The sequence below is a fragment of the Rhinoderma darwinii genome, chromosome 5, assembly GCF_050947455.1.
Source record: "Rhinoderma darwinii isolate aRhiDar2 chromosome 5, aRhiDar2.hap1, whole genome shotgun sequence".
In the NCBI taxonomy this organism is placed as follows: domain Eukaryota; kingdom Metazoa; phylum Chordata; class Amphibia; order Anura; family Rhinodermatidae; genus Rhinoderma; species Rhinoderma darwinii.
The window spans coordinates 238,249,163-238,276,637 of NC_134691.1; the positions used below are offsets into that span (position 1 = coordinate 238,249,163).

Consider the following 27,475-nt stretch of genomic DNA (forward strand, 5'->3'; position numbering starts at 1 on the left):
GATTCGCCTGTCCATAACACTTTTTTCCAATCTTCCTCTGTCCAATGTCTGTGTGCTTTTGCCCATATTAATCTTTTTCCTTTTGTTAGCCAGTCACAGGTATGGCTTTTTCTTTGCCACTCTGCCCTGAAGGCCAGCATCCCGGAGTCGCCCCTTCACTGTAGACGTTGACACTGGCGTTTTGCGGGTACTATTTAATGAAGCTGCCATTTGAGGACCTGTGAGGCGTCTATTTCTCAAACTAGAGACTCTAATGTACTTGTCTTGTTGCTCAGTTGTGCAGCGGGGCCTCCCACTTCTCTTTCTATTCTGGTTAGAGCCTGTGTGTGCTGTCCTCTGAAGGGAGTAGTACACACCGTTGTAGGAAATATTCAGTTTCTTGGCAATTTCTCGCATGGAATAGCCTTCATTTCTAAGAACAAGAATAGACTGTCGAGTTTCACATGAAAGCTCTCTTTTTCTAGCCATTTTGAGAGTTTAATCGAACCCACAAATGTAATGCTCCTTATTCTCAACTAGCTCAAAGGAAGGTCCGTTTTATAGCTCCTCTAAACAGCAAAACTGTTTACAGCAGTGCTAACCTAATTGTACAATGGTTTTCAAGTGTTTTCTAATCATCCATTAGCCTTCTAACACAGTTAGCAAACGCAATGTACCATTAGAACACTGGAGTGATGGTTGCTGGAAATGGGCCTCCAGACACCTATGTAGATATTACATTAAAAACCAGACGTTTGCAGCTAGAATAGTCATTTAGCACATTAACAATGTATAGAGTGTATTTCTGATTAATTTCATGTTATCTTCATTGAAAAAAACTGCTTTTCTTGCAAAAATAAGGAAATTTCTAAGTGACCCTAAACTTTTGAACGGTACTGTGTATGTATGTATGTGTATATATATATGTATGTGTATATATATATATATATATATATATATATATATATATATATATATATATATATATATATATACACATATGAGTGTGTGATATCGCGCTATACAAATGTATTCGGGATGCACGGTACATCGAAACTTCTATACCGTGCACCCTCAAACGGTTCAATACCGTTAATTAATTATACCGCACAACTTGGTATTGTAAAACATGAATGTACTTAGAGTGGGTCTGCGGCTGACAAGTGTTCGCGCGGTCAGCACGATTTGATTTAATCCGCGCTGCATTAATGATTGCTGACACTGAAGACAGAACATGGCGGGCGCACTACAAATCACCCTCGTGTTCTGTCTTCATTGCCTGCGCCGCCGCTCATTAGTGCAGCGCTGGCCGCATCACTTTATGCTGACCGCACCCACTTATTGTCAGGCACGGGGCAATGGCTGTATTACACAGCCGCAGCCCCGCTCTAACGGCTGAGAAAGCTCTCATCTCCGCCGCTATTCCCTTGAATGCTGTGATCAAAGCTGACTGCATCATTCAAGGGGTAAATGAGAAGGGGTATGCCCTTTGGATCGCAATCGAGGGACATACCATATATGGGCAGAGAGCCCAGGGTCCATTGGAGGACCCCACGGCTGTCTGACCATATTTTCTGTTAGGGCATACTTCGGTATGTCCTAACAGCTGCCTGTGTACTATCCGTACACAGGCTAATGTACTGATATATAGATATATGCCAGTACATTAAAGTTTAATATAAATAAGTTAAAAAAATTAAGTAATGTTAAATAAAAAAAACAAACATTAAAATGAGTCTCAAAACATAAAATATACACACATTCGGTATCGTCGCGACCATAATAACAAATTTATAGCGTCATTTATGATGTTTACACTGTTATAAAATAAAAACCGCTTTCTTTCACTTATTAATGTGAGGCACGAGGTATTATGAATTTAGAACCTCCATGTACCTCACACATTAATCCAATATTGTCCATTATGAGGTACAAGATGAGGTTATTTACTATTAATATGAGGCACATGGAGGTTCAAAATTCATGACACCACGTGCCTCACATCAGAAAATGGAAGAACTTTTTTTTTTATTATTATTATTGTCGGCAAAGTATCGTTTTGGTATAGAGTACCGCAATACTACACAAGGTATCGATATCGAAGTCCACATTCTGCTATTGTGACATCCCTAATATATATATATATATATATATATATATATATATATATATATATATACTCTTAATATTATACTATGTGACTTTTTGTTTTGCAGAACATTCAACGGATAAACTTATGACAGTAAAGTTTGTGCAGGACACTTCCAAATTCTGGTACAAACCTGATATTTCAAGAGAACAAGGTATATTTTTTTTTATGTGTAGGTTTCTTTTACAGCCGCTATGGTTGTTATGCCATGTACTTGTGTCTTGTGAAAGTATTCAACTCCCTTGCTGATTTTCCTGTTTTGTTGCATTACAACCTGGAATTAAAATGGATTTTGAATTTGATTTTATGTAATGGACCTGACAAAGTCCTGGTGGTGGCAGCATCATGCTGTGGCGATTTATTTTTCGTCGAAAGGGGCTGGAAAACTGGTGAGGATTGGTGGAAAGGTGGATGGCAGTAAACACATGGCAATTCTTGAGGAAAACCTGTTTTAGTCTGTCAGGGATTTTAGACTGGGGTGGAGCTTCACCTTCCAGTAATACAACGACCCTAAACCTACTGCTAGAGCTAAACTGGAGTGGTTTAAAGAGAAATATATAAATGTCTTGGAATGGCGTAGTCAAAGCCCAGACCTCAGTCCAATTTGAGAATCTGTGGCATGACTTGAAGACTTCTGTACACCAACGCAGCTCATCTAACTTGAAGGAGTTAGAGCAGTTTTGTCTGGAAGGGCAAAAAATTCAGCGTATAGATGTGCTAAGCTAGTGACATATTCCAAGAGACTTGCATCTGTAATTGGAGCAAAAGGTGGCTCCACAAATTAATAACTTTCAGGGGGTGAATACTAATGCACAATAAAGTTCTCTGTTTTTTATTCTAGTTATTATTGGTATCACAGTAAAAAATACTTTGCACCTTCAACTTTGTACCAATTGATTTACACAACATGACTACCAACCCCCAAAAATCCATTTTAATTCAAGACTCTAATACACCAAAACAGGAAAAACACCAATGTCTGTAAAGAAAAAATGTATGTGTCCATGATTTTGTTTTTTTCAGCTGGAGGAGCTTATATGGGTTATTATTGTAATAATAAAGATTTTACAGTTAGCATATTAGTATTTGAGATAGATTATCTATATATATATATATATATATATATATGATTATCTATCTATACACACATATATATATATATATAATATATATATACACACACACACACACACACACACACACACACACACACTCCACCATCACCAGTCAAAATACGGGTGGGTGCACGTCCCTGGAGCCCGATCACGACTCCAAATCCTCTATAGTCGTCCAATAAGAGACAGCACTCCAAGCAGTAGTGAAAAACTGGCTTTTTATTAGCCCTTGTGCGACGTTTCGGCTCTTTACATGGAGCCTTTTTCAAGCATGTACTTCCTGGTACTGCTTGGAGCGCTGTCTCTTATTGGACGACTATATACATAGATAGATATTTCACTTATCAACTGTATTCCTTTCCAATTTGACCATAGAAAATGTTGGATCAGTTTCACAGAAAAAAAAAAAAAAGGCTGTATCAATAGGCAGTAGTTTATGTATTTTGTATTTTTTTTAATTTTTAAGAAGTTGGCTGCAGTGACCCACAGGTTAGGGCAACATAAACAATTGCATGCAAACTTATTCAGCGGTATGCCAGTGGCAGCATTAGCCTCTACCCACCATTTTCTACAGCTTTGGAGTTGCATTGCAGTGTGACGTGTATGAGCATTGCATTGTGGGGGGCTTGTAACATAAGCGATGTTGCCGAGTGGCAATTTGTTGCTTATGGAGTCCTATTCTCGTTTATACTTCTGGACAAAACATTTTCCTATGCCAATATTTTAGATGTCATTGGGATTTTGAAGGGTAATAAGCTCCTGAATGTTTAACAGAGGTCTATTTGTGTTATTACAGTATACTCATTAATAATCCTTTAATGTGGAAAAAAAAGACCTCCAAACTATTAGCATAACATTGAGAAAACACTGGAAAAACCCAAAACAGTGTTAAATCTGCCAGCCAGAAATAAAATAATGTTAAAATGTTAGAAAAGGGTCTGTTTTTTTTCCCCATCAGGTAAAATACCACTCTTATCCTTAGGCTGTGCCTGGTATTCAAGTGATTGGGGCGCTGTTAGGGTCAGTTCACACGTTGCGTAAATACAGCGGATTACTGGTACGTCGGTATAGCATGTAACTTAGTGTAATCAGACGTACCAGGCACGTCCTGAAGATGATGCTGGCACAGGAGCTGTGTTGGCTGTAATATACAGCTGACAGCCCGCTGCAACGGCAGTGATTGCAGTTACCTCCGATCGTCGCCGTTTAACCCCTTAAATGCGACTGCCGCATTTAATTGATTGACCAAGGGAGGAGTCTCCCTCTGTACCCCCCTCGCGAGCGATTGCCGATGGATGCTTTGGCAACCAGGAAGCCTAGCAACGGCTTCTCGGTCGGCCAGGTACAGAAGCTTATTAGGTCCTGCCCAAGAGTCCCAGGCCAGCCATGTTTCATCCCATGTGACCGATTCAGCCAATCACAGGCTGTAGCGGTCTCCTGGGATAAGCGGTCATCCCAGGAGGCCGGCCTGCTAGAAGGCCAGCTAAGGGCTGCAGTTTTTCACAGCGGACATTCCGGGTGGAAAACTGCACCACAGTTCGGTGCGGTTCCCTGAATTCCCTGCTGTGCTTTTACGCAGCGTATCCGCCCCATGTGAACTCAGCCTCACTCTGGGGAAAAAAAGCAGAACTGTTTTTGTAACCTCTTACAACCCCTTTAATCTGAGTGTAAAAGCCATGTTTTTATTGGTTACTTATGAGGCAAGTGTAGTATTTTATTTTTCATGCACATTATTAAACAATGTTTAATCATTTGTAAAATGACATGACCTCTAATAGTAAAACTGCTGGTCAAATAAATAAGTGTGAGGGAAAAAAATGTTTTGCTTGGCTCTCTTTAAATGTAACTGAAATGTCGTTCCTTAGCAGAGTTTACTTATGTATAATAATATTTGTTATTTTAGATACAGCTTTTCTTTAAAAAATTTTGTCGGCAAAATAGAGAATGTGTGTAATTATAGTCTGCTGCTGAGCACGTTCTGCTACAGTGTGCAATGATAGTCATGAAAACATTACCACACTTGTCCATACTGGTGCAGCATTTTTGAAGAGCATACCATCCCTCTTCAATGAGTTTGTTTGTAGAAACTTCAGCATGTTTGCGCACGTTAAGTCAGGTATACAGAATTTTTGTGCCAGGAACATATCAAAGCAAGAAGGTAGTATTTTTCTTCGTATTTTTTCCCCTCTTAATCATCACTGATTTAATGTAGAAGAAATATTTTAGATTGAGTTTTCTTTTTCAAGATATCATTTTTAAGACCATATCTTTCTGTGTGTGTGTATTATTTTTGAGAAAACTGAGAATTAGAGAAAAATCCTGCAGAGGGGAAAACTAATTAAAAAAAATTGCCACAAGTCATATAATGGCCAGAAATCGTGTTATTCCTTATGTACACACATCTGACAGCTTATTCTGAAAAGTTAGGCACGCTTTATCAAGTGACCTTTACTGTAAAAAATATTGCTACCAAAAAGTGACATCTATAAATGTTATAATTGCGTTTGACTTTAAACTCTAACTCCTATTATCTTTCTCATTTTAATGTAGCTATTGCTGTTCTTAAGGACAAAGAACCCGGTTCGTTTATTGTTCGAGATAGCCATTCCTTTAGGGGTGCATATGGGTTGGCTATGAAGGTTGCTACACCGCCTCCATCAGTTATGCAGCTGAACAAGAAAGGTATGGGAACGTTTTGTGATTATGCTTCTCTTTAACCCCTTAATGACCGCCGATACGTCTTTTTACGGCGGTCATTAGTGGGCTTTATTCTAGAGCGCCGCCAAACTACGTCGCTGCATTAGAATAAAGTAAACAGAGCAGGGAGCCGTGAAATCTCCCTGCTGTCAGCTGCCAGAAGCAGCTGAGGGCTGGGGGCGTCCCTGCTCTGCCGGGTGAGATCGATATTAGTATCGATCTCACCTGTTTAACCCTTCAGATGCGGTGCACAATAGCGAGCACCGCATCTGAATGGTTTTGGAGAGAGGGAGGGAGCTCCCTCTCATCTCACTGACACCCGGCGATAAAATCGCCGAGTGTCTGTGTCTTCTATGGCAGCCGGGGGTCTAATAAAGACCCCCAGGTCTGCCTGCAGCGAATGCCTGCTAGATCATGCCGCAGGCATGACCTAGCAGATGCCTGTCCGTTTTAAACGGACAGGCAGTAATACACTGCAATACAAAAGTATTGCAGTGTATTATAATAGCGATCGGAGGATAGGGAAGTCCCCTAGTGGGACTAGTAAAAAAGTAAAAAAAGTTTAATAAAGTTAATTTAAAAAAAAAGTGAAAAAAAAAAAATGAAAAACCCAGCTTTTCCCCTTACAAAATGCTTTACTATTAAAAAAAGCTACAATAAAGCAAAAAAGTTACACATATTTGGTATCGCCGCGTCCGTAACGACCCCGACTATAAAGCTGTTACATTATTTAACCCGCACTGTGAACGCCGTAAAAAATAAAATAAAAAACAATGGAAAAATTGCTGTTTTCTGTTAATCCTGACTTAAAAAAAATGTGATAGAAAGTGATCAAAAAGTCGCATCTACTCTCAAATGGTACCAATAAAAACTGCAAGTCGTCCCGCAAAAAACAAGACCTTATACAGCTATGCCGACGCAAAAATAAAAAAGTTACAGCTCTTCGAATGTGACAATGGAAAAATCTAAAAAATGGCTTGGACATTAGGGCCCAGAATGCCAGCAGGGGGAAGGGGTTAAATATTGCTTGACAACAATTCTTACAAGTGCTAGCTACCCCATGTTGTAATAAAGAAAATGGCTGCTCCTGGTTTACTCCTTTTGGTTGATAGACAGTGTGCATAACATATTGCTTTAGAGCAAAAAGTGCAGTGCTGTGTGTGCTGAAAGGGGTTGTCTCATGAAGACAACCCCTTTTTAAAAAAAAAAAAAAAGAACCAGCTTTTGTAAATCCCAGGGATCCGCTTGTCCTTGCTGGGGGAAGCCACGTATTTTTCTTGAAGTGGCTGCTGCAAGGGAAATGTAGCAATTACATGAGTTACTGGTAATCCATGTACGTGCTGGGTCCTGGCACATAGGTCTTAAAGTGTAGCTAAATGTTCGACAAACTTCTGACATGTCATAGTGACATGTCAGAAGTTTGTATTGGTGGGAGTCCGAGCACGGAGACCCCCACCAATCGCTAGCACAAAGCAGCTGAAGTGTTCATGTGAGCGCTCAACTTCTTAGTTCCTGTTCGGCTTTTTCCGGAAAGCCAATGTATCGGAGTACGGACTGATAGACTTTGTATTGAGTCCGTACACCGATACATTTATTTCCGGAAAAAGCCGAACAGACACAAAGTAGTAGGAGGCTGGGAAGGGTCAAAAACCGTGGCCCTTCCGACTTGAGTAATGCTAGGCTGCTTTATTGTATCTGGCTGGTTATGAAAATGGGGAGGACCCCACGTCCTTTCTGTCAATTATTATTATTTTTTTTTTTAAACTACGTAGGGTCCACCCTATTTTTTATAATGAGCCAGATACAATAAAGCAGCCTAGCATTACAAGGGTGGGAAGGCCCATGGTTTTTGCCCCCTCCGAGCCTCATAATAACAGCCTGCGGCCGACCCAGTGCCCATCCATCACTCTAGATGGTGGGGTACTGGATTGTACCCGGCTCTTCCCGATACCCCTGGTGGCGGGGGGTACCGGGGTAATAACGGGGGTTTAGTGCCAGCCTTTTTACTGGCTAACACTAAGCCCCGCCTTAGTAATGGACCTTGTCAAACAGACAACTGCCAGTACTAAGGCACTAATAAAGTATTAAAAAAACAGACATAAGAAAATATTTTTATTGAATTAAAAACTCATCTACGATGTAGTCCAATAGGTCCAGCAATATAGCAATCACCGCGCGCACACACACACACACACACACACACACACACACACACACACACACACACACACACCCCCGCTACCGACGCCTTCTCCTATGCCCTGTAGCTGCCATATTGCAACTGTGTATGTGTTGTGAAGAGACACATACGCAGATGAAATAAAAGTATAAATAAAATAAAAAATGCATGTGAAAAAATAAATTAAAATATTTAAATAAATAACACATAAAGGAAAGGTGTCCTAAAAATTTTTTTTTATTCTTTTAAGCAAGGGACCACCCTCGATTGACCTCCTATATGCCCATTTTTTTTATTTCTTTTTTTTCTACCCAATGTAACTTTGACATTTAAATTTGAGATTGCCAGCATCCCTAACATGTTTTTTTCCTGTAGCAGTAACCTCTGTCACATGATGCAATAGGAACTATTATTTGTGCCAGTGTGGAGAAAATGACCGTAGTGCACTAATGTGTATCATAATAGCAATATGAACTAATGTATATAACCCTGGCAAAAGGCTGATTTATTAGCGGTGCTTGTTGGTGAATTTGATCTCTAAAAACATAATGTACTAATAAAGTTCTATTTACATTCTTAATAGGTGGAGATTTGACAAATGAACTTGTCCGGCACTTCTTAATTGAATGCGTTCAAAAAGGTGTCCGATTGAAGGGATGCCCCAATGAACCATATTTTGGTAAGCCTTTCTTTTGTAACATTTAGAAACTTCATCTGATTTGGAAGAATATAAAGTAATATAAAACCAGTGCTTTTTGTTGTTCTCGATATAATGGTTAAAACTGTTAAAACTAATTTAACAAAATATATGTGAAACTGTATACGGACTGCTGTCACAACCGTTCAAAGACATGATATAGGATGGATAGATGCATATTCATGTTACACCACAGGGGGCGCATGCACACACTATAAATAACAATATTCGGTCAGCATCTATCATTTCTTTGAGTGGTGGCAATCTCGTCAGATCTAAATTCCACCCATCGTGCTGATATTTTGTGTGTAAACAATGCCCTCTGTTATTGATAAACATTCTGGTTATATGCACTTTCAGTAGTGACATTAAAGGGGTTGTCCAGGAAAAAAAATGATTCTAAAAAGTGTCCCCCAGCCTAGGTTTGCCTTCCCTAATACCCCCTATTAAACTTCTAACCAGTTTCTGTTTGATTTCCATCGTCACTGCTGCTCTTTCTGTTTGTTTACATCCCTTGCTGCTTGTTTACATCCCTTACTGTCTGTTTCCTGTCTTGTAACCCACCATACCCATGATCCCCTGTAATGTAGATGTTACCTGCAGTCCTATGTAACACCACAGATAACACAGTGATATCTCTCTGAGAACAGATAATGTAGTAGATGTAAGAGACAAACACACGCAGAGACACACACACACACACGCACACACACACACACACTAACATAGACACACACAGTAACATAGACACACACAGTAACATAGACACACACAGTAACATAGACACACACCGTAACATAGACACACACACCGTAACATAGACACACACACCGTAACATAGACACACACACCGTAACATAGACACACACAAAGGCAGAGACACACACAAAGGCAGAGACACATACCATGTCTCCTTGCTGACAGCATCACAGGTCAGGACGGGCTGTGGGCGGAGCTTCTCCTCTCCTTCTCGGCGTGTGTAACAGAGCACAGAGTAGAGGCAGAACTGGAAGGCTGCAGCACGGGAGTGGACCTGTCCCCTGACCTGAGTCATCTGACCTCATGTCACTGACGTGAGGTCAGGTGACAGGTAAGGTGACCGGACTGGTCCACTCCCTGGCCGTCACAGACCCCAGTCAGAACGCCGTAATTTCCTGGCTCTTCCTAAAGCTGCTGCAGGTGTCCGACATACGGGGCGCCTGTCAGCAGCGATCAGCTGCTCTTCGGCGCCCCGCCCTCCCCTATCACCTAGTTGCGCCCGGGGCACATGTCCCGCCTGCCCCCCCCTAGCTACGCCCCTGGCCTCAAGGGCTGCATGTGGCACATGTGCCGCGTGTTGGATAATCCCTTATGAAAGCCTACTATGTGTAGGCTTTGGCAGCATATGATCTAAAAGTGCCGATGCTGCCACTGTACCTCGTAGACTGGGCTAGTCCTACGCAGGTGCCGTCCTTTTTCACTGTGAACACGCATAGGCGCGCTCACCGTGAAAAGCTACATAGGCTGGGCGGGCAGTAATCAACCAGCACACGCCGAAACTACATGCCACCAGTGACGTGTCGTATCCCATCCGAGGTTTCTCTGGGGCGAGACCATGTGATCGGGATACAACATGACAGTGGAGGAGCCTGAAAAAGTGACGTCAGAAGTCATATGATACGAAGAAAAGAACAGCCAGAGCGGAGAACAGAAGCAAGATTGCACGGGTACAGTGGAGGAAATAAGTATTTGATCCCTTGCTGATTTTGTAAGTTTGCCCACTGTCAAAGTCATGAACAGTCTAGAATTTTTAGTATAGGTTCATTTTACCAGTGAGAGATAGATTATATATAAAAAAAAAAACAAAAGAAAATCACATTGTCAAAATTATATATATTTATTTGCATTGTGCACAGAGAAATAAGTATTTGATCCCCTACCAACCATTAAGAGTTCAGCCTCCTCCAGGCCAGTTACATGCTCCAAATCAACTTGGTGCCTGCATTAAAGACAGTTGTCTTAAATGGTCACCTGTATAAAAGATTCCTGTCCACAGACTCAATTAATCAGTCTGACTCTAACCTCTACAACATGGGCAAGACCAAAGAGCTTTCTAAGGATGTCAGGGACAAGATCAGAGACCTGCACAAGGCTGGAATGGGCTACAAAACCATAAGTAAGACGCTGGGTGAGAAGGAGACAACTGTTGGTGCAATAGTAAGAAAATGGAAGACATACAAAATGACTGTCAATCGACATCGATCTGGGGCTCCATGCAAAATCTCACCTCGTGGGGTATCCTTGATCCTGAGGAAGGTGAGAGCTCAGCCGAAAATTACACGGGGGGAACTTGTTAATGATCTCAAGGCAGCTGGGACCACAGTCACCAAGAAAACCATTGGTAACACATTACGCCGTAATGGATTAAAATCCTGCAGTGCCCGCAAGGTCCCCCTGCTCAAGAAGGCACATGTACAGGCCCGTCTGAAGTTTGCAAATGAACATCTGGATGATTCTGAGAGTGATTGGGAGAAGGTGCTGTGGTCAGATGAGACTAAAATTGAGCTCTTTGGCATTAACTCAACTCACCGTTTTTGGAGGAAGAGAAATGCTGCCTATGACCCAAACAACACCGTCCCCACTGTCAAGCATAGAGGTGGAAACATTATGTTTTGGGGGTGTTTCTCTGCTAAGGGCACAGGACTACTTCACCGCATCAATGGGAGAATGGATGGAGCCATGTACCGTCAAATCCTGAGTGACAACCTCCTTCCCTCCTCCAGGACATTAAAAATGGCTCGTGGCTGGGTCTTCCAGCACGACAATTACCCGAAACATACAGCCAAGGCAACAAAGGAGTGGCTCAAAAAGAAGCACATTAAGGTCATGGAGTGGCCTAGCCAGTCTCCAGACCTTAATCCCATCGAAAACTTATGGAGGGAGCTGAAGATCCAAGTTGCCAAGCGACAGCCTCGAAATCTTAATGATTTACAGATGATCTGCAAAGAGGAGTGGGCCAAAATTCCATCTAACGTGTGCAAACCTCATCATCAACTACTAAAAATGTCTGACTGCTGTGCTTGCCAACAAGGGTTTTGCCACCAAGTATTAACCCCTTAACGCTCAGTGACGTACTATTACGTCATGGAAAGCACCCTGTTCGCGCTCCATGACGGAATAGTACGTCTCGGGAGTAACGGCCGTTTCGGCCGTCCTCCCGACACATACAGGAGCTGTGACAGCTACTGTCTCGTACAGCAGCTGTCACAGCTCCTACAGCGGGACCGATCGCTGTGTCCCCGCTGATTAACCCCTTAAAAGCCGCGTTCTATAGAGATCGCGGCTTTTTAGGGGTTAAGCTGCCATTGCCGGCCTGCTACACGATAGCGGCCGGCGATGGTGACTATGGCAACCGGACACCAAACAATGGCGTCCTGCTATGCCATAGACGGAAGCCTAGTGGGTCCTGACAACGTCAGGACCCACTATGCTTGCTGTCAGTGAGTAGCTGACAGTTCTAATACACTGCACTACGCATGTAGTGCAGTGTATTAGAATAGTGATCAGGGCCTCCTGCCCTCAAGTCCCCTAGTGGGACAAAGTAAAAAAGTTAAAAAAAAGTTAAAAAAAGATGTGTAAAAATAAAAGAATTAAAAGTAAAAATCCCCCCTTTTCCCTTATCAGTCATTTATTATTAATAAAAATATATAAACAAACAAACTATACATAATTTGTATCGCCGCGTCTGTAACGGCCTGAACTACAAAATTATTTTATTATTTATCCCGCGCGGTGAACGCCGTAAAAGAAAATAATAATAAACCATCCCAGAATCTCAATTGTTTGGTCACTTCACCTCGCAAAAAATGGAATAAAAAGAGATCAAAAAGTCGCATGTACCTAAAAATGGTATTGATGGAAACTACAGTTCGTTACGCAAAAAATAAGTCCTCGCACGGCTTTATTGATGGAAAAATAAAAACGTTATGGCACTTAGAATAAGGTAACACAAAAAGTGAGTGATTTATTACAAAACGTATTTTATTGTGCAAACGCCATAAGACATAAAAAAAAAACATAAACATCTGGTATCGCCGTAATCGTATCGCCCCGCAGAATAAAGTGAATATGCCATTTATAGCGCACGGTGAACGCTGTAAAAAAAATAGAATAAAAAAACAATAGTAGAATTGCTGTTTTTTAGTCACCACGCCACCTAAAAATAGAATAAAAGCTGATCAAAAAGCCGCATGCACCCCAAGAAGACTGCAATGAATTCCTCAAGGGGTTTAGTGTCCAAAATGGGGTCACTTTTGGGGGGTTTCCAATGTTTTGGCACCACAAGACCTCTTCAAACCGGACATGGTGCCTAATAAAAAAGAGGTCTCATAATCCACTGGGTGCTCCTTTGCTTCGGAGGCCGGCGCTTCAGTCCATTACCGCACTAGGGCCACATGTGGGATATTTCTCTAAACTGCAGAATCTGGGCAATACGTATTAAGTTGCGTTTCTCTGATAAATCCTTTTGTGTTGTAAAAAAAATGGTATAAAGAGGATTTTCTGACAAAAAAAAAATGTACATTTCACACCTACTTTACTCTAAATTTCTGTGAAACACCTAAAGGGTTCATAAACTTTCTAAATGCTGTTGTGAATACTTTGAGGGGTCTAGTTTCTAAAATGGGGTGTTTGATAGGGGTTTCTAATATATAGGCCCCTCAAAGCAACTTCAGAACTGAACTGGAACCTAAAAAAAATAAATAAATGAGGCAATACTTCGCTTCTTACATTATACTGATAATGAGCCGTGCCCACCCGAGGTGACCCCAGTTTTGACAGTTTGTGTAAACGGAGACCCCTATTAGACCGTTTCAGTGCCCGGTTTTCCCAAGCATTCACCCCCGAGACGTGTATTTCTATTGATGAGTCCCTGGTACAATTTAAAGGGAGGGTTCAATTCCGCGAGTACCTGCCGGGTAAGAGGGCAAGGTATGGCGTTAAGATATATAAGCTGCGAGAGTGCATCAGGGTATACCTACAAATTTAGGATATACGAAGGAAAGGCCACCCCAAACCAGACTGCATCCTGGACTACAATAGGTACATGGGAGGGATGGACTTGTCCGATCAAATCCTGAAGCCCTACAGCGCCATGCGGTGTGGTATAAGAAGCTGGCTGGGCACATCATACAGATGGCATTGTACAATGCGTACGTGCTACGTCGATGTGCAGGCCAGACGGGAACTTTCCTGGAATTTCAAGAGGTGATTATCAAGAACCTAATCTTTAGGGACCAAGAAGGGGGGGCACCCAGTACTTCTAGAACCGGGGCCACACGCATCGTACCAGGGCGGCAACACTTTCCAGGAGAAGTTCCCCAAACTGGCAAGAAGGGAAAAAGTCAAAAGAGGTGCAAGTCTGCTATAAGGGATGACACAATATACCAATGTGACACGTGTCCCGAATAACCAGAGCTCTGTATGAAAGTGTGTTTTCAAATTTATCATACATCCCTTGGTTTATAATTTACCCCAATTTTACTTACCCTGACGCCCCCCGCACAGCTTATCCCCCCTCGTCTTTCCCCTCTGAGCCCTGCTGTGTGCCCAGGCAGCAGATAACAGCCACATGTAGGGTATTGCCGTACCCAGGAGAACCCACATTACAGTTTATGGGGTGTAGGTCTCCGGTCAAAATGCTCACTACACCTCTAGATGAATGCCTTAACCCCTTCCCGACATTTGACGTAAATGTACGTCATGGAAAGCATTGACTTCCCGCAAAATGCCGTACATTTACGTAAAATGTTTGGCACCGGCTCAGAAGCTGAGTCGGTGCCATCATCGTCGGATCTCAGCTGTATCTTACAGCTGACATCCGACTGTAACGGCGGGGACCGAAATTAGCTTCGATCCCCGCCATTAACCCCTTAAGTGCAGCGCTCAAACGCGATCGCTGCACTTAAGGTGTTTGCCGGGGTTCCGGTGGCTGCAATGGCAACCGGAGGCCTAATACTGGCCTCCCGGTCTGCCTAGCACCGAAGCCGGTCAAGATCCGCCCGGCGGCGGAGCCTGATCGGCTTCCGTAGCTGCCGGCAAGATGGTGCCGGGTCAGGAGCTGATTCGGCGTCATCAGCGGTGGAAGTCAGCTGTATGTTACAGCTGACATCCACCTGTAACGGCAGGAACCGGAGCTAGCTCCGATCCCTGCCATTAACCCCTTGGATGCAGCAATCGAAAGCGATTGCTGCATCGTAGCGGTTACTAGCAGATCGCCAGCCCTGTTAGGCAATCGGGACTGGCGACTGCTGTTATGGCAACAGGAGACACAATGGTCTCCTGCTCTGCCATTACGGAAGCCGATTTAGGCCCCGCCGGGGGGAGGCGAAGCCTAATCGGCTTGCTGTCAGTGTATGACTGACAGATCTAATACATTGCACTACATAGGTAGTGCAATGTATTAGAAAAAAAATAATCTGACCGTTGGACCTTCAAGTCCCCTAGTGGGACTTGAAGAAAAGTGTAAAAAAAAGTATAAAAAAGTGCAAAAAAAGTGCAAAAAATAAAAGTTTGAAAACAATAAAAGTTTCAAGTAATCAAATAAAACACAATCCCCCTTTTACTCTTATCAAGTCCTTTATTATTGAAAAATAATAATAAACCATATGTATTTGGTATCACCGCGACCATAACGACCTGAGGTATCAAAATATTATATTATTTATTGCACGCGGTGAACAGCGTAAAAAAAAAAACAGAGTTTCTGTTTTTTGGTCACTTTGCCCTACAAATATTAGAATAAAAAATGATCAAAAAGTCGCACGTATCCAAAAATGGTACCTATAAAAACTATAGCTCGTCCCGCAAAAAACAAGCCCTCTCACAACTCCGTCGACAAAAAAATTAAAAAGTTATGGTTCTAACAACTTGGCGACAGAAAAAATACAAAAGTAATTTTATTGTGCAAAAAGTTGTAAAACATAAGTGCTATAAATGAGGTATCTCCAGAATCGTACTGATCCGCAGAATAAAGTTAACATGTAATTTATAACGCATGGTGAACGCTGTATAAAAAAACCGAAAAAAGCTGTGCCAGAATTGCGTTTTTTTGTTTACCTGGCATCCCAAAAAATAGGATAAAAGGTGATCAAAAAGTCACATGTACCCCAAAATGGTACCAATAATAACTACAGCTCGTCCCGCAACAAACCAGCCCTCATACCGCTACGTTTATGAAAAATAAAATTAGTTATGGCTCCAATAAGTCAGGAAATAAAAAAATATGCAGTTGTGCCCGAGGGGAACATTTCAAGAGGCGATTTATCAAGGACCTAAAATTAGGGAACCAGGAAGGGGAGGGCCCAAACATATCCGCTGGAAGCGACGGTGCCCGTATTATACCAGGACAACACTTTCCCAGCAAAATTCCCCAAACTACAAAAGGCGCGGAGTGTGGACCAAAAGGGGGATAAGAAATGACACCATTTATCAGTGCGACACTGGCCTGTGCGGAAAGGATTGCTTCACAGCGTAACACACACCTATGGATTATTTTATTTTTTATATACCTCCTGACTATGCCCCTTATATACTCCGCCCAGCTTACATGTACCCCCACATTATAAAACACCAGCAATACTCAAACAATTATAGTACCAAGCAAAATCCGCTCTCCAAAAGCCAAATGGTGCTCCCTCGGCTCTGAACCCTACAGCGTCCCCAAACAGCAGTTTCCTTCAACATATATGGCGTCGTCATACCCGGGAGAACCCTTTTAACAATTTTTGGGGTGTGTGTCTCCAGCTTCATAAGCTGGGCATGACATATTTGCCACTGAATGGCATATCTAGGGAAAAATATAAATTTTTAATTTGCACCATCCGCAGCGCATTCATTTATGGAAAAGACCTGTGGGGTGAAAATGCTCACTACACCCCTTAATAAATGCCTTGAGGGGTGCAGTTTCCATAGTGGGGGTCACTTATCAGGGGTTTCTTTTTATTATTTCACATCTGAGCCTCTGCAGTTGTGAACCAATACTTTGTAAATCGCCAAATTAGGCCTCCACTCCGCATGGTACTCTTCACTTCTGAGCCCTGTCATATGTCCAGACAAAAGATTAGGGCCACATGTAGGGTGTTTCTAAAACCGGGAAACACTGCATAATAATTAGAGAGCTGTCTTGTTATGGTGGCACAAGCCGGGCACCACATATTGGCATATCTATGGAAAAAAAATCCCATTTTCACTCTGCAACATCGAGTGAACACTAATTTCTACAAAACACCTGCAGGGTTAAAATGCTTACTACACCCCTTGGTAAATGCATTGAGGGGTGTAGTTTCCAAAATGGTGTCACTTCTGGGGGGTTTCCACTGTTTTGGGCCCACAGGCGCCCAGAAACCAATCCAGCAACATCTGCACTCCAAATGGCGGTCCTTCCCTTCTGAGCCCTGCCGTTTGCCCAAACAGCAGTTTATGACCACATATGGGGTATTGCCGTACTCGGGAGAAATTGCTTTACAAATGTTGGGTTCTTTTTTTCCTTTGTTGAGAAAATGAAAAAATTTGCGCTAAAGCTACGTCTTATTGAAGAAAAAGGACTGTTTTTATTTTCACTGCCTAATTCTAATAAATTCTATGAAACATCTGTGGGGTCAAAATGCTCACTACACCCCTAGATGAATTCCTCAAGAGGTGTAGTTTCCTAAATGGAGTCCCTTTTTGGGCGTTTTCATTGTTTTGTCCCCTCAGGGGCTTTGCAAATGTGACCTGGCCTCCGCAAATCATTTCTGCTAAATGTGATCTCAAAAAGCCAAATAGTGCTCTTTCCCTTCTAAGCCCTGCCGTGTGTCCAAACAGCCGTTTATTACCACATGTGGGGTATTGTTTTACTTGGGAGAAATTGCTTTACAAATTTTGTGGTGCTTTTTCTCCTTCAGTCCTTCTGGAAATGAGAAAAAATTAGCTAAACCTAGATTTTTTTTGAAAAAATGTAGATTATTATTTTCAGGGCCTACTTCCAACAATTTCTGCAAAAAAACTGGGGGGTCAAATCGCTCACTATACCCCTAGATAATTTCCTCAATGGGTGTAGTCTCCAAAATGGGGTCACTTGTGGGGGGTTTCCACTGTTTTGTCCCCTCAGGGGCTTTGTAAATGTGACATGGCCTCCGCAAACCATTCCTGCTAAATGTGATCTCCAAAAGCCAAATAGCGCTCTTTTCCTTCTCAGCCACGGCGTGTCTCCAAACAACCGTTTATTACCACATGTGGGGTATTGTTTTACTCGGGAGAAATTGCTTTACAAATTTTGCGGTGCTTTTTCTCCTTTAGTCCTTGTGGAAATGAAAAAAAATTAGCTAAACCTACATTTTATTTGAAGAAATGTTGATTTTAATTTTCACGGCCTACTTCCAATAATTTCTGTAAAAAACCTGTGCGGTCAAAATGCTCCCTACACCCCTAGATAATTTCCTTGAGGTGTGTAGTTTCCCAGATGGGGTCACTTTTGGGGGATTTTTACTGTTTTGTCACTGCAAGAGCCCTTCAAACCTGACATGGTGCCTAAAATATATTCTAACAAAAATAAGGCCCCAAAATCCACTAGGTGCTTCTGAGGCCGGTGCTTCATTCCAGTAGCACGCTATGGCCACATGTGGGATATTTCCTAAAACTGCAGAAACTGGGCAACAAATATTGAGTTGCATTTCTCTGGTAAAACCTTCTGTGTTATAAAAAAAATTGTATTAAAAATTTATTTCTGCAGAAAAATATGAAATTTGTAAATTTCACCTCTACTTTGCTTTAATTCCTGTGAAATGCTGTTTTGAATACTTTGAGGGGTGAAGTTTTTAAAATGGGGTGACTTTTTGGGGGTTTCTAATATATAAGGCCCTCAAAACCACTTCACAACTGAACTGGCCCCTGTAAAAATATCCTTTTGAAATTTTCTTGAAAATGTGAGAAATTGCTGCTAAAGTTCTAAGCATTGTGAGGTCATAGAAAAATAAAAGGATGTTCAAAAAACGATGCCAATCTAAAGTAGACACATGGGTGATGTTAATTAGCAACAATTTTGTGTGGTATAACTGCCTGACTTACAAGCAGATACATTTAAATTGAGAAAAATGCAAATTTTTGCAATTTTTCGCTAATTTTTGGTGTTTTTCACAATTAAATACTGAACATATTGAGCAAATTTTGCCAGTAACATAAAGTCCAATGTGTCACAAGAAAACAGTCTCAGAATCGCTTGGATAGGTGAAAGCATTCCGGAGTTATTACCACATAAAGTGACACATGTCCGATTTGAAAAATGAGGCTCTGTCCGGAAGGTCAAAAGTGGCTAAAGAAGGAAGGGGTTAAGGGTGTCGTTTTTAAAACGGGGTCACTTCTTGCGGGTTTCAACTGTACTGGTACCTCAGGTGCTTCTGCATACATGACTTCGCACTAGAAAATCCCCAGTAGGCCAAATGGTGGTCCTTTCCTTCTGAGCCCTCCCATGGGCCCAAACGGCAGTTTATCACCACAAATGGGGTATTGCAGCACTCAGAACAAATTGCGCAACAGAATGGGGTATTTTGTTTCTTGTGAAAATAAGAAATTTTCAGCCAAAACGACATATTATTGGAATAAATTAATTTTGTTTTCATTCCCAGCCCAATTCAAATAAGTTCTGTGAAAAAACTATGGTGTCAAAATGGTCACAACACCCATAAATGAATTCCTTGAGGGGTGTAGTTTCTAAAATGGGGTCATTTGTGGTTGGTTTCTATTACTTTGATACCTCTGGGGCTCTGCAAATGTGACATTGCACCCGAAAACCAATCCAGCAAAATCTGGACTTCAAAGAACAAATAGCGCTCCTTTGCTTTTGAGCCCTCCCATGGGCCCAAACAGCAGTTTATAACCACAAATGGGGTATTGCCGCACTCAGGACAAATTGGGCAACAAAATGGAGTATTTTATTTCTTGTGAAAATAAGAATTTTTGAGCTAAAATGACATTATTGGAAAAAATATATATTTTTTTCATTCCCAGCCCAATTCAAATAAGTTCTGTGAAGAAACTATTGGGTCTAAATGGTCACATTATCCATAAAAGAATTCCTTGAGGGGTATAGTTTCCAAAATGGGGTCACTTCTGGTGGGTTTCCATTGCTTTGATACCTCTGGGGCTCTGCAAATGTGACATGGCACCCGAAAACCAAACCAGCAAAATCTGCACTCCAAAGAACACACAGCGCTTCTTTCCTTCTGAGGCCTGCCATGAGCCCAAACGGCAGTTTATCATCACAAATGGGGTATTGCCACACTAAGGACAAATTGGGCGACAAAATGGAGTATTTTGTTACCTGTGAAAATAAGAATTTTTCATAAAAAATTACATCTTATTGGAAAAAATGACATTTTTTTTTAATGTCATAGCCCAATTCAAATAGGTGTTGTGAAAAAACTGTACTGTCAAAATGCTAACAACAACCATAAATGAATTCCTTGAGGGGTGTAGTTTCCAAAATGGGGTCACTTCTGGTGGGTTTCCATTGCTTTGATACCTCTGGGGCTCTGCAAATGCGACATGGCACCCGAAAACCAATCCAGCAAAATCTGGACTCCAACAAACACATAGCGCTCCTTTCCTTCTGAGCCCTCCCATGAGCCCAAACGGCAGTTTATCACCACAAATGGGGTATTGCCACACTAAGGACAAATTGGGCAACAAAATGGGGTATTTTGTTCCCTGTGAAAATAAGAAATTTTGATCACAAATGACATTTTATTGGAAAAAATGACATTTTTTTCATTTCACAGCCCAATTCAAATACGTGCTGTGAAAAAACTGTGTGGTCAAAATGGTAACAACAACCATAAATGATTTCCTTGAGGGGTGTAGTTTCCAAAATGGGGTCACTATTGGGGGATTCCTACTGTTTTGGCACCTCAACACCTCTTCAAACCTGGCATGCTGCCTAAAATATATTCTAATAAAAAAAGAGGCCTCAAAATGCACTAGGTGCTTCTTTGCTTCTGGGGCTTGTGTTTTATTCCACGAGCGCAGTAGAGCCACATGTGGGACATTTCTAAAAACTGCAGAATCTGGACAATACATATTTAGTAGTGTTTCTCTGGTAAAACCTTCTTTGTTACAGAAAAAAAATGAATACAATTTAAATTCAGCAAGAAAAATGAAATTTGCAAATTTCACCTCCACTTTGCTTAAATTCCTGTGAAATGCCTGAAGGGTTAAAAAACTTTCTAAATGCTGTTTTGAATACTTTGAGGGGTCTAGTTTTTAAAATGGGGTGTTTTATCAGGGTTTCTAATATATAGGCCCCTCAAAGCCACTTCAGAACTGAAAAGGTACCTTAAAAAAAAGGCTTTTGAAATTTTCTTAAAAATATTAGAAATTGCTGTTTATGTTCTAAGCCTTGTAACATCCAAGAAAAATAAAAGAATGTTCAAAAAACGATGCTCATCTAAAGTAGACATATGGGAAATGTGAACTAGTAACTATTTTGGCTGGTATAACCATCTGTTTTACAAGCAGATGCATTTAAATTCTGAAAAATGCTATTTTTTCAAAATTTTCTCTTCGTTTTGCAATTTTTCACCAATAAACACTGAATATATCGACCAAATTTTCCACGAACATGAAGCCCAATGTGTCACGAGAAAACAATCTCAGAATCGCTTGGGTAGGTTTAAGCATTCCGACGTTATTACCACATAAAGGGAAATATGTCAGATTTGAAAAATGGGCTCTGAGCTAGGCTGCGTCCTTAAGGGGTTAAGTCTTGTTTGCCAAAGGGATCAAATACTTATTTCTCTGTGCACAATGCAAATAAATATATAATTTTGACAATGTGATTTATTTTTTTATTTTTAATATGATCTATCTCTCACTGGTAAAATTAACCTAGCCTAAAAATTCTAGACTGTTCATGTCTTTGACAGTGGGCAAACTTACAAAATCAGCAAGGGATCAAATACTTATTTCCTTCACTGTAAGGCGGGATTCACACGACCGGGTCGGGTCCGAGCCCGAGTGCCGGCCGGTAAAATCGGCCATTCTGCCCGGCCGGTTTGCATAAAGTTATGCATCCGTGCCGGGCCGGGCAGATCCGGACAGTGACATCAGCGGCAGCTCCTGAAGGGGAATCCCCATGTGTTCGGGGATTCCGCTTCAGGAGTTTCCCCTGATGTCACTGCCCAGATATGGACAGAGACATCAAGCGCTCTGTCCAGGAGCGGAATCCCCGAACACACGGGGATTCCGCTCCTTCAAGGAGCTAAAGTGCGGCTAGCACATAGCAGAGCGGGGAGATACCTCCCCGCTCTGCTATAGTGGCGTCGCTGCAGTAGTAGCAGCCGCAGCAGCTGCTGCTACTAGCGGCGCCATCTAAGGTGTCGCCGAGCCAGGGTGCTTTTAACAAGCAGGGGAAGGGAGCCAGCGCAGCGCTCCCTCCACCTGCTGTACACCCCGGCCCTGCAACACAGTGTGCAGCGATGCCATTCGTCAGAATGGCATCAACTCCTCCTCCTCACATGCACTCTGCGCTGTGAGGAGGAGGAGATAGAGCGCAAGCGCCGGGAAACCCGGCCATCACTCGGAACACATTCCGGTGATGGCCGTGTAATACCCGGCCCCATAGACTTCTATGGGAGCCGGGTGTCCGGGCAAAGATAGAGCATGTCCTATTTTTTGACGGCCGGATTTTCCGGCCGTCAAAAAATCGGTCGTGTGAATAGCCCCATTAGGGGTCTATCATTCCTAATGCAGCCGGGTGCCGGCCGATTTATGAACGGCCGGCACCCGGACGGGAAACCCTGCCGTGTGAATGAGGCCTAAGTATATTATTCAACTGTAAATATGTGCATTGTGTGTTTAAATTTACTGAAAAAATAAATCTCGGACAACCCCTTTAAGTTCACACCACCGTTAGTATACGTTTATCTCTCTTCCATCAGAGGAAGAGAGGATCGAAAGATTAAATGGAAAGCAACTGTTCCGTTAGAATCTCCATTGATTTCAATGATACGGTTTTTTGTTTCAGTTGCTTTCCGTTTGTCTCCGCTCGCTAGGATTTCTTTTTTTGACGGAAGCAAAAATGCAGTCTGCAGAACTTTAGTTTCCGTGAAAAAAACGAAAACCTAGCGTACAGAGACAAACGGAAATCATCTGAAACAGAAGAATTACCATTGAAATCAATGGTAATTCTAACAAAACCGTTTCTTTTCTTTTAAAGAGGCTCTGTCACCATATTATAAGTGCCCTGTCTCCTACATAAGGAGATCGGCGCTATAATGTAGGTGACAGCAGTGCTTTTTATTTAAAAAAAACTATCTATTTTCACCACTTTAATAACTATTTTAGATTTATGCTAATGAGTTTCTCAATGGACAACTGGGCGTGTTTTACTATTGACCAAGTGGGCGTTGTACAGAGGAATGTATGACGCTGACCAATCAGCGTCATACACTTCTCTCCATTCATTTAGTCAGCGCATAGGGATCCTTTTAGATCACTATGTGCTGTCTTATACTAACACATTAACGATACTGAAGTGTTTAGACAGTGAATAGACATTCCACGGGATATCTATTCACAATCTTTGCACTTCGTTAATGTTTCTGTGGTAGTAACAGCAGAGCAAGCGTAATCCCGCGAGATTACGCTGTAAATGACAGGTTACAGCGAGATTACACTTGCTCTGCTGTAACTACCACAGAAACAGTAACGAAGTGCAGAGATTGTGAATAGACATCCTGTGGAATGTCTATTCACTGTCTAAACACTTCAGTATCGTTAATGTGTTCGTATAAGACAGCACATAGTGATCTAAAAGGATCCCTATTGGCTGACTAAATGAATGGAGAGAAGTGTATGACGCTGATTGGTCAGCGTCATACACTCCTCTGTACAACCCCCACTTGGTCAATAGTAAAACACGCCCAGTTGTCCATTGAGTAACGCATTAGCATAAATCTAAAATCGCTAATAAAGTGATGAAAATAGATCGTTTTTTTTAAATAAAAAGCACTGCTGTCACCTACGTTATAGCGCCGATCTCCTTATGTAGGAGATAGGGCACTTATAATGTGGTGACAGAGCCTCTTTAATCTTACTATGTTCTCTTCCTTTGACAGAAGAGGTAAACGTATACCAACGGTAGTGGGAAAAAAAGAGCCTAAGACGAAAACACAAACTTTTTTTTTTTAGTTTGCGTTTTCTCCCTATGAACATCCGATTACGCTACTATGTCATAGGGTCAATGGTAGAGAAAACTTTAGAGTAAGCTTACTCGATCCAGGGTTAGAGAAAAACTGTAGCAGTTAGTGAAGCTCAAGAACCCTTTGCTTTTACTTGACTTCATTCTAATGTAGTTACAGAAGCCTCATCTCTAACCTATGTTTGCTTTTAACTCTAGGGAGTTTGACAGCTTTGGTTTATCAACATTCCATTACACCACTGGCACTGCCATGTAAATTACTCATCCCTGACAAAGGTATGCATTTAAAAAATATACAGCTCCTTTCTCCAATACTTTTTTTTAAATATTACATAGTTTATTTTAAGTGGAAGACATCTATGAATGCTTAACCAGTTCAGGACCAGGCACCGTTCTAGCCATGTTTAGCAGTTAGCTGGTTGTGCAGGACCACTTTATTGCTGAGATGGGTAAGGCTGGCTTTTGATTAACTCAAAATATTATTATTCACTGGCACTTTCTCTTACCCAATGATATAAATCCTTAAAGAGGAATATGAGTAATACTTAGTTATTTTTGGGGTTATCTTTGAATTATGTGTTACTATATACAGCCATCCATATATTATAGGTGACTCTAATATAGAGGCAATATATATTTTTGACCCAATACTTAGGGTATGTTCACACGCAGTGACCAAAAACGTCTGAAAATACGGAGCGGTTTTCAGGCGAAAACGGCTCCTGATTTTCAGATGGTTTTTGTAGCAAAAACGTGTTTTTCGCGGCGTATTTTACGGCCGACATTGGAGCTGTTTTTCAATGGAGTCAAGGAAAAACGCTTACAAAAACGTCCCAAGAAGTGACATGCACTTCTTTTTCGCTGGCGACTTTTTATGCGCCGTATTTTGACAGCGACACGTAAAATGACACCTCGTGGGAACAGAACAATGTAAAACCCATTGCAAGCAATGGGCAGATGTTTGTAGGCGTATTAGGGGTGTTTTTTCAGCCGTAATTCAAGGCGTAAAACGTCAGAATTACGTCTGAAAACACTGCGTGTGAACATACCCTTATAGTTTTTCCTGCTATACCATATATTAATAGTCTTTTTTTGCCTTGATATATCACATTTTTTAGCATTGTTTGTTTTATATGTATAATGACATTTATTATACTTTTATATACATATGGCTATATACTCTTTCTTTTGGTATGTTAATGTTAGTTAAATGGCTATAACCGTTTTATGTCTTATTCTAGTGACTTGATTTTTGCAGTGTTTTTTTCGTTATCAATGCAAGTTCCTTTTATAATTTTTTGCACACAATGTTAGCTTTTTTCAGCTTGTAGTTTGAGAAGAATAGTTAAAAATATATGCTTTTTTACGTTTTAGCTTAATGTTTCTGGTAATATAGTTTCCCTAAAGTAGACTTTTTATTTGTGATAGTCATTGTCTACTGTAAAATGTTATATATTACATGTCTATTTTAGGGTAATTGGGTCAGGGCTAGCGTTATGACACAGATTGTTGGGGGGGGGGGGGGGGGTTTATGTGTAACTTTTATTTGACTCCCAGGCGCACCAGGATGCAACTGTACATCCTGGTGGGAGGTTACTTCCCACACCAGGTCGTACAGTTACTGAGACATTCCTGGTGCACACTGTGAGTGACCGTGTGAACCGGGAGATCAACTGTCCTCGACAGCGAACACCCAGTGACCGGAAACGGACCAATCATAGTGGTACAATGCCGGCGATCGATGTGATAGGTGGATCTGTACAGATCCACCGATCACACATTGTATTCAAGTTTAAAGTTTTTAAAACCGTTCCCGGGACTTGTAGTTAAGTTTTGTGTTCTTCTCTCCAGCTCCATGTTCCCAGTGTGTGACCCCCACCACCTCCCAATGTATAAGGAAAATTTTTGTTACTTTTTTTTTTTCATCTAATAATAATGACCATATTTTTCGGACTATAAAACGCCGTTTATAGCAAGAATAAATCTTGCTAAAAAGTCCCTGCGTCTTATAGTCGGCAGTCAAGGGACCCGGTGACTCTGGGCCCCCTGACCGCTTCTTACTTAACCCCTACCAGACCCATGATGTGCCGACACATCATTAAGCGGGGATGAGATGATGCGTGCTGAGCCCGCTCCATACACTGCAGGCGTCAGCTGTGTTTTACTGCTGACACGCTGCTCTAACTGCCAGGAACAGCGATGGCATTAGTTAAATGCTGTGGTCAATAGCGACTGCGGCATTTATAGGCGTTTTCCCATGGAGGACATTTATGACATATCCACAGGATATGTTATAAATGTTAGATTCGGGTCCCATCTATCTCTAGAACAGGGCCCCCTAAACCCCGTTCTATCTTACTCGGCTCTGCTGTCTCCCTGCCACTTCCTGGTTAGGTGGTCGGGAGTTATGGAAACAGCCGAGTGCTCGCTGAGCTACGCTGTTTCCGTAACACCCATAGAAGTGAATGGGAGTTACAGAAACAGCATAGCACTGCGAGCTACGCTGTTTACGGAACTCGGTAGCTACGAAAACAGCGTACATAGTCGAGTTACAGAAACAGCGTAACTCGCTGAGCTACACTGTTTCCGTAACTCCCATTGAACTGAATAGTACTTACGGAGACTGCGTAGCATGCTACGCTGCTTCTGTAACTGCCATTCACTACTATGGGAGTTACGGAAACAGTGTGGCATAGGGAGTTACGCTGTTTCCGTAACTCATCCATGTATTGTAGTGTATTGTGCCAGCGATCTAATGATCGCTGGTTCAAGTCCCCCAGGGGAACTAGTAGAATGTGTAACAAAAGGTAAAAAAAAAAAAAATGCTGTTGTCTAAAACCTGGGTGCGTCTTATAGTCTGAAAAATCCGATAGATTTAGTTGTCTAGTTAGTCTACCTCTATTTGTTGCGTCAGTTGCCAGTGTCAATCCGTTGTCAGTGTCAATCAGTAGCGTCCGTGTGAGTCCGTCGCGTCACTTGTCAGCCTGTCCGTTTCAATCGGTCACTGTCAATTAGTCACATCACTTGTCAGTCAGTCAGCGTCAATCATTTGTTTTTTTCAGTGTTCGTGTTTTATGTGAAAAACATTTAAAAATCCCACAAAAACTAAGTGTGCCAGTGTTGGGGTATGTGCACACGATAACTGCAATTACGTCTGAAATTACGGAGCTGTTTTCAGGAGAATTTCAGACGTAATTGCATGTACTTGTGTTTTGCGGGGCGTCTTTTACGGCCCTAATTTGGAGCTGTTCTTCATTGGAGTCCATGAAAAACGGCTCGAATTACGTCCCAAGAAGTGTCCTGCACTTCTTTTGACGAGGCTGTAATTTTACGCGCCGTCTTTTGACAGCGACGCGTAAAATGACAGGTCGTCGTATTGGAGCCGTTTTTTCAGACGTAATTCGAGGCGTAAAACGCCTCCATTACATCTGAAAATAGGTTGTGTGAA

The 27,475-nt window shown here is 41.8% G+C and overlaps 1 protein-coding gene across 5 annotated transcripts in view; it reads left to right on the forward strand.

Annotated features, from left to right (window-relative positions):
• TNS3 (tensin 3) overlaps positions 1 to 27,475 on the forward strand; it is a 509,208-nt gene that overhangs the window by 465,610 nt on the left and 16,123 nt on the right. For 4 of the 5 annotated variants that reach the window (XM_075827004.1, XM_075827005.1, XM_075827008.1 and 1 more), the window contains 4 exons: positions 2,196 to 2,282; positions 5,794 to 5,925; positions 8,703 to 8,798; positions 24,226 to 24,303. In XM_075827004.1, the coding sequence (XP_075683119.1) occupies positions 2,196 to 2,282; positions 5,794 to 5,925; positions 8,703 to 8,798; positions 24,226 to 24,303 (393 nt within the window). The remainder of the gene's footprint in view (positions 1 to 2,195; positions 2,283 to 5,793; positions 5,926 to 8,702; positions 8,799 to 24,225; positions 24,304 to 27,475) is intronic. The other variant, XM_075827007.1, reaches the window with a different exon arrangement.